The sequence below is a fragment of the Mirounga leonina genome, unplaced genomic scaffold (assembly GCF_011800145.1).
Source record: "Mirounga leonina isolate KUSES-001 unplaced genomic scaffold, KU_Mleo_1.0 Mir_96, whole genome shotgun sequence".
Taxonomy (NCBI): Eukaryota; Metazoa; Chordata; class Mammalia; order Carnivora; family Phocidae; genus Mirounga; species Mirounga leonina.
This window is the reverse complement of record NW_023270871.1, coordinates 5886540-5898730: the sequence shown is the minus strand read 5'-3', so window position 1 is coordinate 5898730 and position 12191 is coordinate 5886540. Positions and strand designations below refer to the sequence as shown.

At 45.4% G+C, this 12191-nt stretch overlaps 1 protein-coding gene across 1 annotated transcript in view; it reads left to right on the top strand.

Annotated features, from left to right (window-relative positions):
• The window catches only part of LOC118006378 (maestro heat-like repeat-containing protein family member 2B), a 63408-nt gene extending 51515 nt beyond the window's left edge, over positions 1–11893 (top strand). The window contains exons 31-42 of the mRNA XM_034999002.1: positions 483–640; positions 1150–1276; positions 1744–1931; positions 3016–3156; positions 3558–3669; positions 4292–4438; positions 4680–4862; positions 9105–9260; positions 9593–9727; positions 10137–10239; positions 11268–11333; positions 11787–11893. Coding sequence (XP_034854893.1) covers positions 483–640; positions 1150–1276; positions 1744–1931; positions 3016–3156; positions 3558–3669; positions 4292–4438; positions 4680–4862; positions 9105–9260; positions 9593–9727; positions 10137–10239; positions 11268–11333; positions 11787–11893 — 1623 coding nt within the window. The remainder of the gene's footprint in view (positions 1–482; positions 641–1149; positions 1277–1743; positions 1932–3015; positions 3157–3557; positions 3670–4291; positions 4439–4679; positions 4863–9104; positions 9261–9592; positions 9728–10136; positions 10240–11267; positions 11334–11786) is intronic.
• The last annotated feature ends 298 nt before the right edge of the window (positions 11894–12191 follow it).

The window sequence follows — 12191 nt, the reverse complement described above, 5'->3', positions numbered from 1 at the left end:
CCCCTCCTGCTATCTTCTTCTTTTTTTTTTTTTTTAACATATAATGTATTATTTGTTTCCGAGGTACGGGTCTGTGATTCATCAGTCTTACACAGTTCACAGCGCTTACCAGAGCAGATACCCTCCCCAATGTCCATCACCCAGTATGGCTAACATTCTTTATTAGAATACTGATTCCTTTTGAGAAAGGGCCGCATCTTATTCATCTTTGGTAAATTCCCCACAATGCCTAGCACAATATTTGGCCTAATGCAGCCTTTCACCAAATATTTGCTACATCAACTTAAGAATAAACACCCAGTATAGCTAGAATCCCCCTGAGTAAGAGATAGGTCATGCAGAATTGATTATTATTTTTAACCTGGTTTATAATTCATCAACCACCCATGAATAATATGCTGACTATATGTGTCCTAAGTCATTCATGTAGAGGAAAAATGGCAACTTCTTGTTTGATTTGGCTTTTTGTTTTTTTCTTTTAGCTGTTGGAGATCTTGAGCATGATTTACCATCACATGCCAGTCCTCAGGCAAAAGGAAGAAAGTTTTCAGTTTATGCTGGAAGCCGTCTCTCAGATCGCCAGCTTTCACATGGATGCAGTTGTTGCCAACCTTTTACAGAAGCCTCTGCCCTTTGACAGGTAGATTCTAACTGAGCCAGCCCATTCTCCTAGGAAAGGCTAATCTGCATTGAGGAAGAATTAGTGGTTTGAGAGAAAGAAAGCAAAAACAAAGGTTGAGAACATCTCACCTAAATAATAATTTCAAAAATGGTGTTTGAATCACAAGGGACGTTTCTCCAAGTGTTTTTCATATACATATCCTCATTAAATGAGATTTTTAAAAAAAATATATATATATCATAGGAATAAATGAGTATTAGAAAAATGAGTATTTCTCCTCTTTCTGGTTGCCTAGAATACACCTATGGGAGAGGTTTCTGCCTTAATGGACATCAACAAACCTAAGTCACCCACGTCCAGAATGCTGGACTGTTAAATCACACATCCTTCTTATTTCCAGGCATGTTAGCATCTCTATCTGTCCTTGAAATTTTGATTAGTCATAATGTTGTTTTAGAGGGGAACAGATGAAAACGCTCATAATCCAAAGAGTTGTTTCTTATCAGCTTCCTGCCTTACCACTCTAGGGACACAAAGACATTGTGGAAAGCTCTGGCTGAGAACATAGCCTCCAGTAGTAAGCTCTTGAGAGCCTTAACAGACAAACTTGAGAATGAATTAGAAGACGACCTAGCCGGGATGGAGGCGATTTCAGTGAGTTGGACAACCCATCACATGCCTGGAATAGCGTCCCACTACGTGGTCTGTCCCCAGCTGGAACTTGGTGATGTAGCCTTAATCATACTTCTTCCCCTCTCGTACTCTGATTTTAAATCAACTCCAGCTTAGATTCAACAAATACGGTGGCAATTTTGTCTGCGGCTGTCGCTTTTAGAACCAAATTTCTCATCATCTCAAAGAAAATCCGTGTATCTGTATTTCCAAATGTGTCTTCAAGAGATCCAAAAGCACCCTTTTGAAAGACGTCAGCGCTGGAAGAGATTTCATGTAACCTGACTGGTCCCCCCTGGAATTTGCTCTGTTTTGCTTTGTTTTTACCATGAGTGTGGTCACCTTGGAAAGCAATCCTCTGGGGAGAAAAGCAAACTTGAAGATGAGGCCCGGGGGATGTCCTGGGAGGAAAGGGGCCTGCTTGACCGTGGGGCTCTCTCTCCCCTCAGGTGGCCTGTGCTATGTATGAAGTGGTATCAACAGGCACCCCCATCACCGCCTTGTACCCGGAGGTGTTCGCTCTACTCCTGAAGCTGGTCAGCTGCACACTGGGCCAGAAAATGCCCACTTCCCCCTGGAGCCACAGACGGCGAGTAATGCAGCAGGGAGAACGGCAGCAGACTGCAGACCCCTGCAGGTACATGGCCAGGCAGGAGGGCCCTCCCCAGCTGTCGGGATCCCAGACGCTAGACGAGGGGCCATGGCAGCCAAGGCCTATGCCTTCCGCTGCGGCCTCCACTACCCAGGAGCAAACAAGGCTCCGCTGACCTTGAGCCCTTGGTACTCTTCTTCCCTGAGCCGGGCCCCAGGGTCTCTGCCCAGAACGGCCCCAGAACAACAAACAGCTGCTCTGTGTGCTTCCACAGAGCCCTGTTTCATTTGTTTTCTCTCACTGAGACCCTTCAAGGAAGGCTGGAATTCTGTGATATCCAAGGCCACCAAGGAAAGAAGAAAAATAAAAATCGACACCATATTTTATCAAACTGAAGACGTCACCCATTGAAGGAAGCAAAATTATTTTGTGTAGTATTGAAAAAGAAAGAAAGAATCCCAACTAAGCCATGAATCAATGCTTTCTTATACTTTCAAATGTTTGCTATATATTTATTCAAAGAACTCTTTTAAAATGATTAGGTATACATTTTTATCCTCTATCACAAGGCTCTGTTTCCTTGTCCTTTTGCATAACTTTTTATTCCGGTGTCAAATCAATCTTTCGAAAGACCTTCTAAGCAGCATTTAGGCCCAACACATGTAGTTCCATTAATATATGTCACTTCACTAAAATGACAGCAGGATCAAGGGCCCTGCCTCCATCCACGCACATACCCGGGCCTGCACCCGCCCTCCTGACTCCAGCACGACCACTGTCTGGCCAACCGTCGTGACACATCATCCACTGTGAGACGCGTCCTGGTTCCGGAGGGCTGTTTGAGAATAAGCAAAAGAGAGGAGTTTGCACGTTCCATCCTTTGGGCTTTATTTTCTCCTGAGAGGTTGATGAAGTTTTGTGGCATTTTACTTACTGGTTCAGATAATCTCCGTGTCCCCTCTGACCCCAAATTAAAGTGTAAGATCAGGCAGTCGGTTTTTCCCCTTGCACAGTGTCCCTTCATCCAGGAGTGAGGGAGCCTTGTGGGGAACAGACAGAGTGAACTTGGGGATTCACAATTCCTTGCATGGGGTTGGCTTACTTCTGTGATGCCGACTGTCTCCTTCAGGCTCTCGACGGTGACTCTGAAGTGTGTGCAAGCCCAAGCCATGAAAGAAGGCCTTGCCAAGGAATCTGATGAGGGGGACAACTTGTGGACCCTCCTCAGCAGTCCCAGTACCCACCATGTAGGAGTGTGTGCACTGGCCAGGTAATGGGCAGGCCTTCTAGAACTGGACACAAAGGAGAAAACTAAAAATTGAGTAAAAATGCAATGTAGACAGCTTCACTGGGAGCAGTGGACTCACTAAGGACTTATAGTCCAGGAGGAAAAACAAGGAAGAAAGAGCAGAAGGACGTGGGAAGAGATGGTGGGAGCATCCCAGATCCCACCACTCCCCCAAAACATAGTGATGCAGTGAACAGTGGTAGGAAAACTGCACCTAGATTGGGCACTTGGATAAGCTATTTCCAAGTTGAAGCATTAGTGCTCTTCCGTCGAACATCCCCTTTTAGATCATTTATTTTCCTGAGAGAGAAATAGACCAAAGTGTCCTCCACAGTTTAGAAAGAACAAAGTCTCTGCTACAACTGGAGCCTTGCGTTTTCTAGGAGCACTGTGAGGCAACGTGGCATCATACTGGACATCATGGAGCAACTCTTCTCATCTCTCACCTCCTCCTCGGAGAACTACCGGGTCACCGGCACAGCTTTCTTCTCTGAGGCAAGAGAAAGCAGCCACATCACTGCTCAGCAGGCTCTCTGGGTCCCCTTGGGGGCGTTTCTCTCAGGGTCAAGAGTTCAGTGGGAGCTGGCCCTTTGGGGGAGCTTGGGGAGTGGAGAGCCCCAGCCACTGCCAGAAATATGGTACCCGAGCAGGGAATGAGAGAGGGAAAAAAAGAACCCACCCCCAACCTCTTCCTTCGCTCTGGTCTGCAGAAACCAACCCTCCCAGGACAGAGAAGCCTGGAGAATAACTATGACAGGGACAAAATAAAAAGTAATCAATGGTATATTATTGTCACCTCACACCCTGGCACAAAGGTTGTCCCAGCCGACCCAGGGAAGGAACATTGTCAGTAACTCCTGTTTTCCCATTTTTCCATTTCGATTAGAAAACCTCTTCTTAACTAGGTCTCGTGGTTCTTGTCATCGTGTAACCTTGACCTGGGGGCTGCTCGTATCTAGAGATTAGTTTCTGCAACACTTGCTGATTCACCCCAGGGCTTCCTCCTCCACTTCATGAGTGGCTGGACCCTACACTTTCATTGTATCTATGATGCACTCGTCACTGTCCTGGAGGGAGGCCACTCCCTTCACTAAAGGGGCGAAGTGGTCGTTTTCAGCTCGTGAAGGAGCCAATCCTTTGGAAGCATGGGAATCTACGGGAAGTGCTGATCCTCATGGATCAGAGTGCCTGGGACTCCAATGTGACGTTGAGGCAAATGGCCATCCGAGGACTTGGTAATACAGCTTATGGAGCCCCTCACAAGGTAAAAGGAGTATGGGGCGGGGAGACATGCAAGTAGAATTGAAAATAATGATTTACTAACCCACACCTCGTGGTTGCATAGTAATTAAGTAAAAATCCAAATAAATTGTTACAGTGGTATCTCTCGGGTTGAAGAAACTGTGACCCTAACAGAATTCTAATTTCCTTGCTGGGAGTCCCCTACCCTCCGCCACCTGCACGTAGAACAGTTTTCGAGATTAAGAGACCTTATTTCAAAATAGGTGAAGAAGCATAAGCAGATAATATTAGAATCTGTCATCAGAGGCCTGTATCACCTGGCCCGCACCGAAGTCGTCTGTGAAAGCTTGAAGGCTCTAAAAAAGATCCTGGAACTGCTCACAGACAGAGACGTGAGCTTCTACTTCAAAGAGATAGTGCTGCAAACAAGAACCTTCTTTGAAGACGTAAGTGAGCCTGTTCAGGAATCTTCCCTCCCCAAAAGTGAACGAACAGAGAGAGATTCAGGTAGTTCTTGTAGCAAGCAACATCGCTGTCCCATCTCTCTTCCTTGGCCTTCCCACTGTGCATTCCCAGCACAGAGATCATTGGTACAGTCCCCGTGCAGGCTGCTGGCTTCCTGGCTCTCCCTCTGCCTGAGGGGACCCCTGAGGGGACTCTCTGGCCGAGGAATCATGATCGATCTGAGCAGGGCGGGGTGGGGGTGGGGGGGAGGAGTGCAGACATGTTGGGGGAGAACCCTAGAACAACGAGAAATGTAAGTTTGCAAATAAACTCCTCAGCTTCCTCCTCTGTCAGAAGGATTGAGCCCACTTGCCCATAAGGGAAATACACTCCTTAATAATGCCTTTTGGTAGCTTTCCTCTCTTCCCTGTCTCATTCCCACAAATTATGACAGTACTCAACAGAGAGCAAGGGCCCAAATAAAGGTCTTCTCACCTCCAATACTCTTCTCCACGTCCAAGATGCAAAGGTTCAAAATGCTTGCGTGGTTCATTTAATCTAGGAGTCAGGAGACACCACAGCCGGAGGGCCAAATGCTGCCCAGAGCATCTTTTCGTCAATGAAGTTTCATTGGCATACATCCATGCTCATCAGTTACATATTGTCTATGGTTGCTTCCACACTTCATCTGCAGAATTGATTAGTTGTTACAGAAACCATATGGCCCCCGAAGTCTAAATTATTTACTGTCTGGCCTTTCACAGAAAAAGCTTCTGTAAAACCCCCAATCTAGTCAATAGCCTAGAAATCAATTCAAAAAAAGATCAGTCAGTGACCCCAGGCAAAGGACGGCCATTTTCCTTTGTACCTCCTGGAAAACTAGATTTTATTATTTATTTTGGTTTATTCATTGTCATCAGAGTAAAAATCTATTTCCCCTCCAACTTACATACATTTTTGTGATCGAGACCTCTTTCCTCATGTTGTGTTGTCAGAGGAGATGGAAAACTGCTGGTTTCCTCCTCTTAAACATTAAGGCTTGATTAAATTACCTTTCTACCTTCCAGTCTCCAGACTGAAAAGTCTTCATTTCCTCCATTATTCATCATAAACCTAATTTTTCAGCTCTTTAAATATTTTACAAGCCAGCAACTCTGTTGTGTCTCTAGATGTGGCCTGCAAAGTACTGAAGACAACCTAAAGAAAAATTCCCTCTCAGGTCTGATTTTTTCCTGTTTATCCACTCCAATTTTTTTTTTTAAATCTTGCCCTTTCTTCCTGACTCCTTGGCAATTTGTTAACAACATAGGCCTCTAGATTTTAGTCTGCAATATATGCCCACAGTCGATAATTCTCCAGTTGTGTATTTTTCGGTTTCCGTTATTTCCTTGCTAGCCTAATCCCGGCCTTCGAAAGCAGCTTTCTGCTTGTGTCCAGCTACTTTCTCCAATATATCAACATTCCTTTTAATTCTCATCTTGTCCTCAAAACTGCTTACTTGGCTCCCACTCAATATAGTATCTTCTGTAAAATAACAAAGATGTTCCTTTTTTTATTACACAGATGATTGATGACAATCTTTGACAGCAAAGGGCTGAAGTCACCCCTACAGCACCCCACCTGTTTATTAGCTTCCCCGGGGTTGTCGTGGATCCAGTGATGATAGTTCTCTTGGATCTGAGCCTCCAATAATCACCTATGAGTTTTGTGGTCAAGATAATGTTTCTCGGGGCGCCTGGGTGGCTCAGTCGGTTAAGCGACTGCCTTCGGCTCAGGTCATGATCCTGGAGTCCTAGGATCAAGTCCCGCATCGGGCTCCCTGCTCGGCAGGGAGTCTGCTTCTCCCTCTGACCCTCCCCCCTCTCATGCTCTCCCTCTCTCATTCTCTCTCTCAAATAAATAAATAAAATCTTTAAAAAAAAAAAAAAGATAATGTTTCTCAGTCTTATGCGGAAGGAAAAAATTCTAAAGTCTTGCTGGGTTGTTAGGTTAGAACCTTCTCACCCCCAATAAGTATCAGTTCCATCGTTTTTGTATAAAAGTAAAGTCTGGATAAAGAAAAAAACTTAGGACTTAGTAATGACATGCTACTCATTCTCTGCTACTGCTCTCTTCCCACAAGTAAATTGAACTATACTTTATGAAACTTAGCCCCAATAGTTTTCTATAGATTAAGCATACAATTCTGTCATCTCCAAGTTTCTTTCCTCCTCCCTTTCTTTCAATATTTAAGCACTTTCTTGGAATTCTCAAAACATGGTGACACTCCAACGAAATGGTAGAACAGAAAATATGGTGGCCACCATACGCACCGCGCCCTGTTCACTCCTGCCCCTGCACCAACCCCGAGCAATCACCTTACTCTGTGTGACTCCATTTTCTCAACTCGAAACAAGGACACTAAACTCTAGTATCTCAGCACCCACAACAGGTTTGCTGCTTTTTTTCTGCTTTTTCCTATCATTCCTTGACCTATCATTAGGTCCTATCGTTTGATTTCAGAAAATTTAGAAGATTTTGAAAAAAGTAAATACCTTTCTACCTTTTTGGTGTTTTGTAATTGGTCTGTTTTCTTTTTCTAAAAAGAGACCTTTTGGGGTGCCTGTGGGTGGCTCAGTCGGTTAAGCATCTGCCTTCAGCTCAGGTCATGATCCCGGGGTCCTGGGATTGAGCCCCGAGTCGGGGTCTCTGTTCAGCGGGAAGCCTGCTTCTCCTTCTGCCTCCCTCTTTCTCTCTCTCCCTCTCTCTCTGTCATATAAATAAATAAATAAATCTTTTTTAAAAAATAAAATAAAAAGAGACCTTTTAGGCCACCTGGCTGGCTCAGTCAGCAGAGCATGCAACTCTTGATCTCAGAGTTGTAAGTTCAAGCCCCACGTTGGGTGTGGAGATTACTTAAAAATAAAATCTTTTATAAATAAATAAATAGGGGTGCCTGAGTGGTTCAGTTGGTTAAGCGTCTGACTCTTGGCTCAGGTCATGACCTCAGGGTTGTGAGATTGAGCCCCACATTGGGTTCCATGCTCAGCAGGGATTCTCCTTGAGATTCACTCCCTATCCCTCTCCCTACTCCTCTACCCTTTCCCCGCTCACCCTCACTCATGCTCTCTCTCACAAATAAGTAAATAAATAATCTTTTAAATAAATAGACCTTTTAAAAATATATCCTGACCTCATTCCTAGTACATTTAAACATTTCTACTTCCATTTCTATGATATGAGGTCATGTCTCATGTATTCATTTAACTTTTCTGGCCTTGTCCCAACCAGCCATCTTTATATTTTCTGGAAGATCTTTATTAACTTCCTTTTCTGTGGCTTTTTTGTTTATGTGCCCATTTCTGACACATTCTACCTTGCCATCAAAATTAATACTACTCTCTCTTCTTTTCCTCATATTCATGGGGATGCTTTTCATTGGCCCTTGCTTATTGCTAATCCAAAATAATATTCTGCGACTCAGGACGACTTTTCTCTTCATCCCTCTGCCTTTATATGGGTATTCTAAACTAGTTTGCTAGACCTGGGAGGGAAAAAAAGAAAGAAAAACCTCCAGAAAATCCAGTGTTCGTTAGAACTCTGATCAGTATCAGCAAAGTATCTGGGATAACAGGAGGCCATCTTTCTCCACCACCTCACCCTTTGGTTCTTAAAATCATTATCTACCATGCTGGACAACAAGCAAGGAGGTTCCAAAATTTCACATATGCAAGCGTAGGGCTAGGCACTTGTTTGTATATTCTCTGTCTCCGAGACCCAGAGCCCAAACTTCTGAGCTGCCTTTAATCCCATTGGAAAGTATTTGGGATCTTAGAGAAGAGTTTCGGGCCTTGGGCAATTTAGATTAGAAGCCCCAGAATTCTAGGTTAGTGATGCCATCAGGCTAATTTGTATAAAATACACAATGAGCAGGAACCCTCCCTGGCCTCTTGCCCCCGGTACGCCCTGTTTACCATTCCTGTGGTCTGTTTCCCCAGTAGCTACTCAATGATAGAAATCAAGTCTCCAGCTCTAGAGCATCACTTAAACCCAGACCCGTGGCCATTCAAACTCACAGAGTGTGAGTACAGAGCTGCCAGGAATGGAAGGGCGTTCTTGGCGCACAGAGGGGTTGTGACAAGAGCACACCGGAGACCGTGTTGCAGCCTCCCTCTGCTGACATGGGGCGGCCGGGGTGGGGGTGGGTGCCGGCCGGGAGTGGCCCGTGAGGGCGACTCACCCATGACATGCGTCTGTCACCACAGGAGCAGGATGATGTGAGACTGACTGCCATCTTCTTATTTGAGAATCTGGCATCCCTAACAGGAAGAAGGTGGAAGATTTTTTTTGCGGAGGAAATAAAAAAGAGCATGATTTCATTCCTTCTCCACCTCTGGGATCCCAATCCCAAGATCAGAGCAGTAAGTGGCCTTTGTACAGACATCCGCACCTCCTCCTCCCCCACGGCCGGCACGTGCCAGTAACTCTGGTCTAGCTGGTCCAGAAGCTGGATCTGAGGCCACCTCTCTCAACCGAACCTGAAAACTGCTTCTTCAACCCTAGGTTCTTTCTTGCCTGCTCTCTCTGTCTGAGATTGCTCTTCCGTCTTTGAAACTGGGAAGGTACCAGCACTGACTTTAAGCCCCTCACATCGCTGGTGTCCACTGCCCCACTCCCAGCACTAGGCAGCATCCTTCCCTTCCAGAAAGAGATCCAGCATTATAGACGGTGATTGAAACACTCTGTTTCTTAGGCTTGCCGTGATGTCCTGATCATCTGCATCCCTTTCCTGGGCCTTCAGGAACTCTATGGGGTGTTAGATCATCTCCTTGATGGTCAGGATCTACCAAGGGCCAGGGATTTCTACAGGCAGTTCTGTGTGAAACTGGTGAGTGTGTCGTAAACGCTGCCTGCAAACGCTGCACAGCCCAGAGTCCAGGCAGATCCCAGAAAGGCAGACAACACAGCAAGGGATCTGTGGCCACAGTCAGAACTGGTTTGGAAGGATCTCAACGATTCTTGGTATCTGGCCCCATTACCTTCCGCTCTTTCCCAGTCCTGACTGGGCTATGTTCTTCGAGATTCCTGAAACACACCAGTTGATTAGTCCCGCAAGGCCCAGTACTTTTCTGATTAAATTCAGGTTTGAAATAACCATAAGACATCTTCCAGTAGAATGATTAATGGCGGTGTGAGTGTTCGTGGCCTTTAGTTTCCTTTTGTAGGACCTACCGGATGCCAAATTTCATAGTGGATCACTTCCCAGTTGTCCTCTTTGTAATATCCATCTCTTTTAGGCAAAGAAAAACCAGGAAATCCTGTGGATCCTCCACACACACTCGTTCCCCTTCTTCAGCAGCACTTGGGAGATGATCCGGAGTGCTGCCACCAAACTCACAGGTGAGAGCACATTCGCACTCCCTACTCAGATGATCTGCTCCTTGCCATCTAGTCTTGCTTCAACGGGAAGCTACTCCACCATGAACACGGGTATGACTGGGATGACAGCAACAACAGCAACAACAAAATGCCAGAAAGGAATTCGTTCTGCATCTTGGAATATCTTCCCTCAAAGGAACCTGTTCCCTTTTGCAGATGAAAACTTGTAACATCTTCTGACTTCCCAAAACCCCCGCTCCTCCCATTAGACCCTCCCCCCTCATGTCTCTTCTGGTTCCTAGTCGTCGCTCCTTCTTTTGCCCAAGTCTTTGCCCAAGCCTGCTGCCTTGCCTAAATGCTTCCTTTGCATCCTCCCTTAACATAAGCCATAGTAAACCTTTCAAGCTGGGTTGAAGCTGAGAGCTTTAGCAGCTACATAATACAAGTGGAAAGCGTGTCAGTGAGGAGACCAGCCGATCTTGGCTCTGCTATTTGATTCTGGACAATTCACTTAACTTCTCTGTGTTACCTCTTTGTCTGATCTATGAAATAAAAGAGGAATGTAAGTGAATCCCTGAGGATCCTTCAATTATGAAATTCTAAATTTTATCATGACGCCTATTCTAACTAATCCAGCCCACCATGAACAGGCCTACTCTCTTGGCCACCTTTAAGACTGAGTTAAAAGCTAAGGATTTCTTATTGGATCAAATGAATGATCCCTCCAGCTACACTGTAAACTTTCTGAAGACAAGGATCCTATCTGGCACATGTTTGAAACCCTGACAATAACTGGCACCCCCTGGGAGGACACTTCGTGATCTTTCCCAAGTACATGTTGGGTGAGGGACCACTTCCAGACATGGTACTCAAAACCCAAGAGACATCACCCTGGCATCATCCTGGGGTCACAAAAAGAATCAGATAATTTGCTCATTCACTAGCCAGACCACTTAACTTCTGACCAGGTGCAGAGTCTGACCTGACATGCTTTTCATGGCCTCTTCCTCTATAATGAAATTAGTATCTGTTTCCCCTGTTGATTTTAGATGCCATTGTTCTCAACTTGACCAGCCAATATGTGCAGTTATTAGACAAAGAACAACTGACCACACGTGAGTACCAACCCTAGTTTCTGCTCAGCATATTGTTAAAGACATATCTTTCAGAAAGAAAAGCTAATGCTGCACCAAGTTCCCTGTTATCCTAGAAACTGAAAACCCTAGTACCTCATGATTGTCTCTAATGCTCCCTAGAAACTGGAATTTCTCCTGAGTATAAAGCAACCCCCCGCTCCAGCCCTTTGCAGGCATCATTCCCCACAGACTGTTATTTTCTGATTGTCTATAAACCTACTGATTACAAGGTCAGGATCTTCTCTTCCCCTATTTCAGTGTTAAAATAGATTCTCAGCTTGCAGATCCAAATCCTACCCACTGGGATAGAACATAAGCATGGGACCCCCAGCTCCACGTAGAGCTGACCCTCAACGTAGAGCCTCAAGCTGCGGCATAGCTTGAGCCTTGGCTTTCTTCAATCACTGAACCCTGCTTTTCTTCCTGTTTCAGGGCTCCAAGCACTTCGGCAAGACCCCTGCATCAGTGTCCAGAGAGCAGCCGAAGCTGCCTTGCAGACCCTCCTGAGAAGGTGTAAAGACCTAAATGTCCTTCTGTAAACCATCAGGAAATAAACTGCTAGGCTTTTTCTACAACTGACTCCTGTCTTCATCCTCACAACCTACAAACGTACAGCATCTTGAGGAAAGAGATGGTGTATTCCTTACCCTCCAGGGTCTCCCTGCCGACTTCCATTAGTAAAAAGTAAATCCCACAAATTCACTTGAGCGATAACCTGTGATTTGAGTGGTGCTGGCCACTCAAGAGCACATTCGCACTCCCTACTCAGGGAGTAGGTAACCTTTGCGCAGGTTACCCCTCTATCTTGGGAAGCTTATGTCCCAACAGATCCCAAAA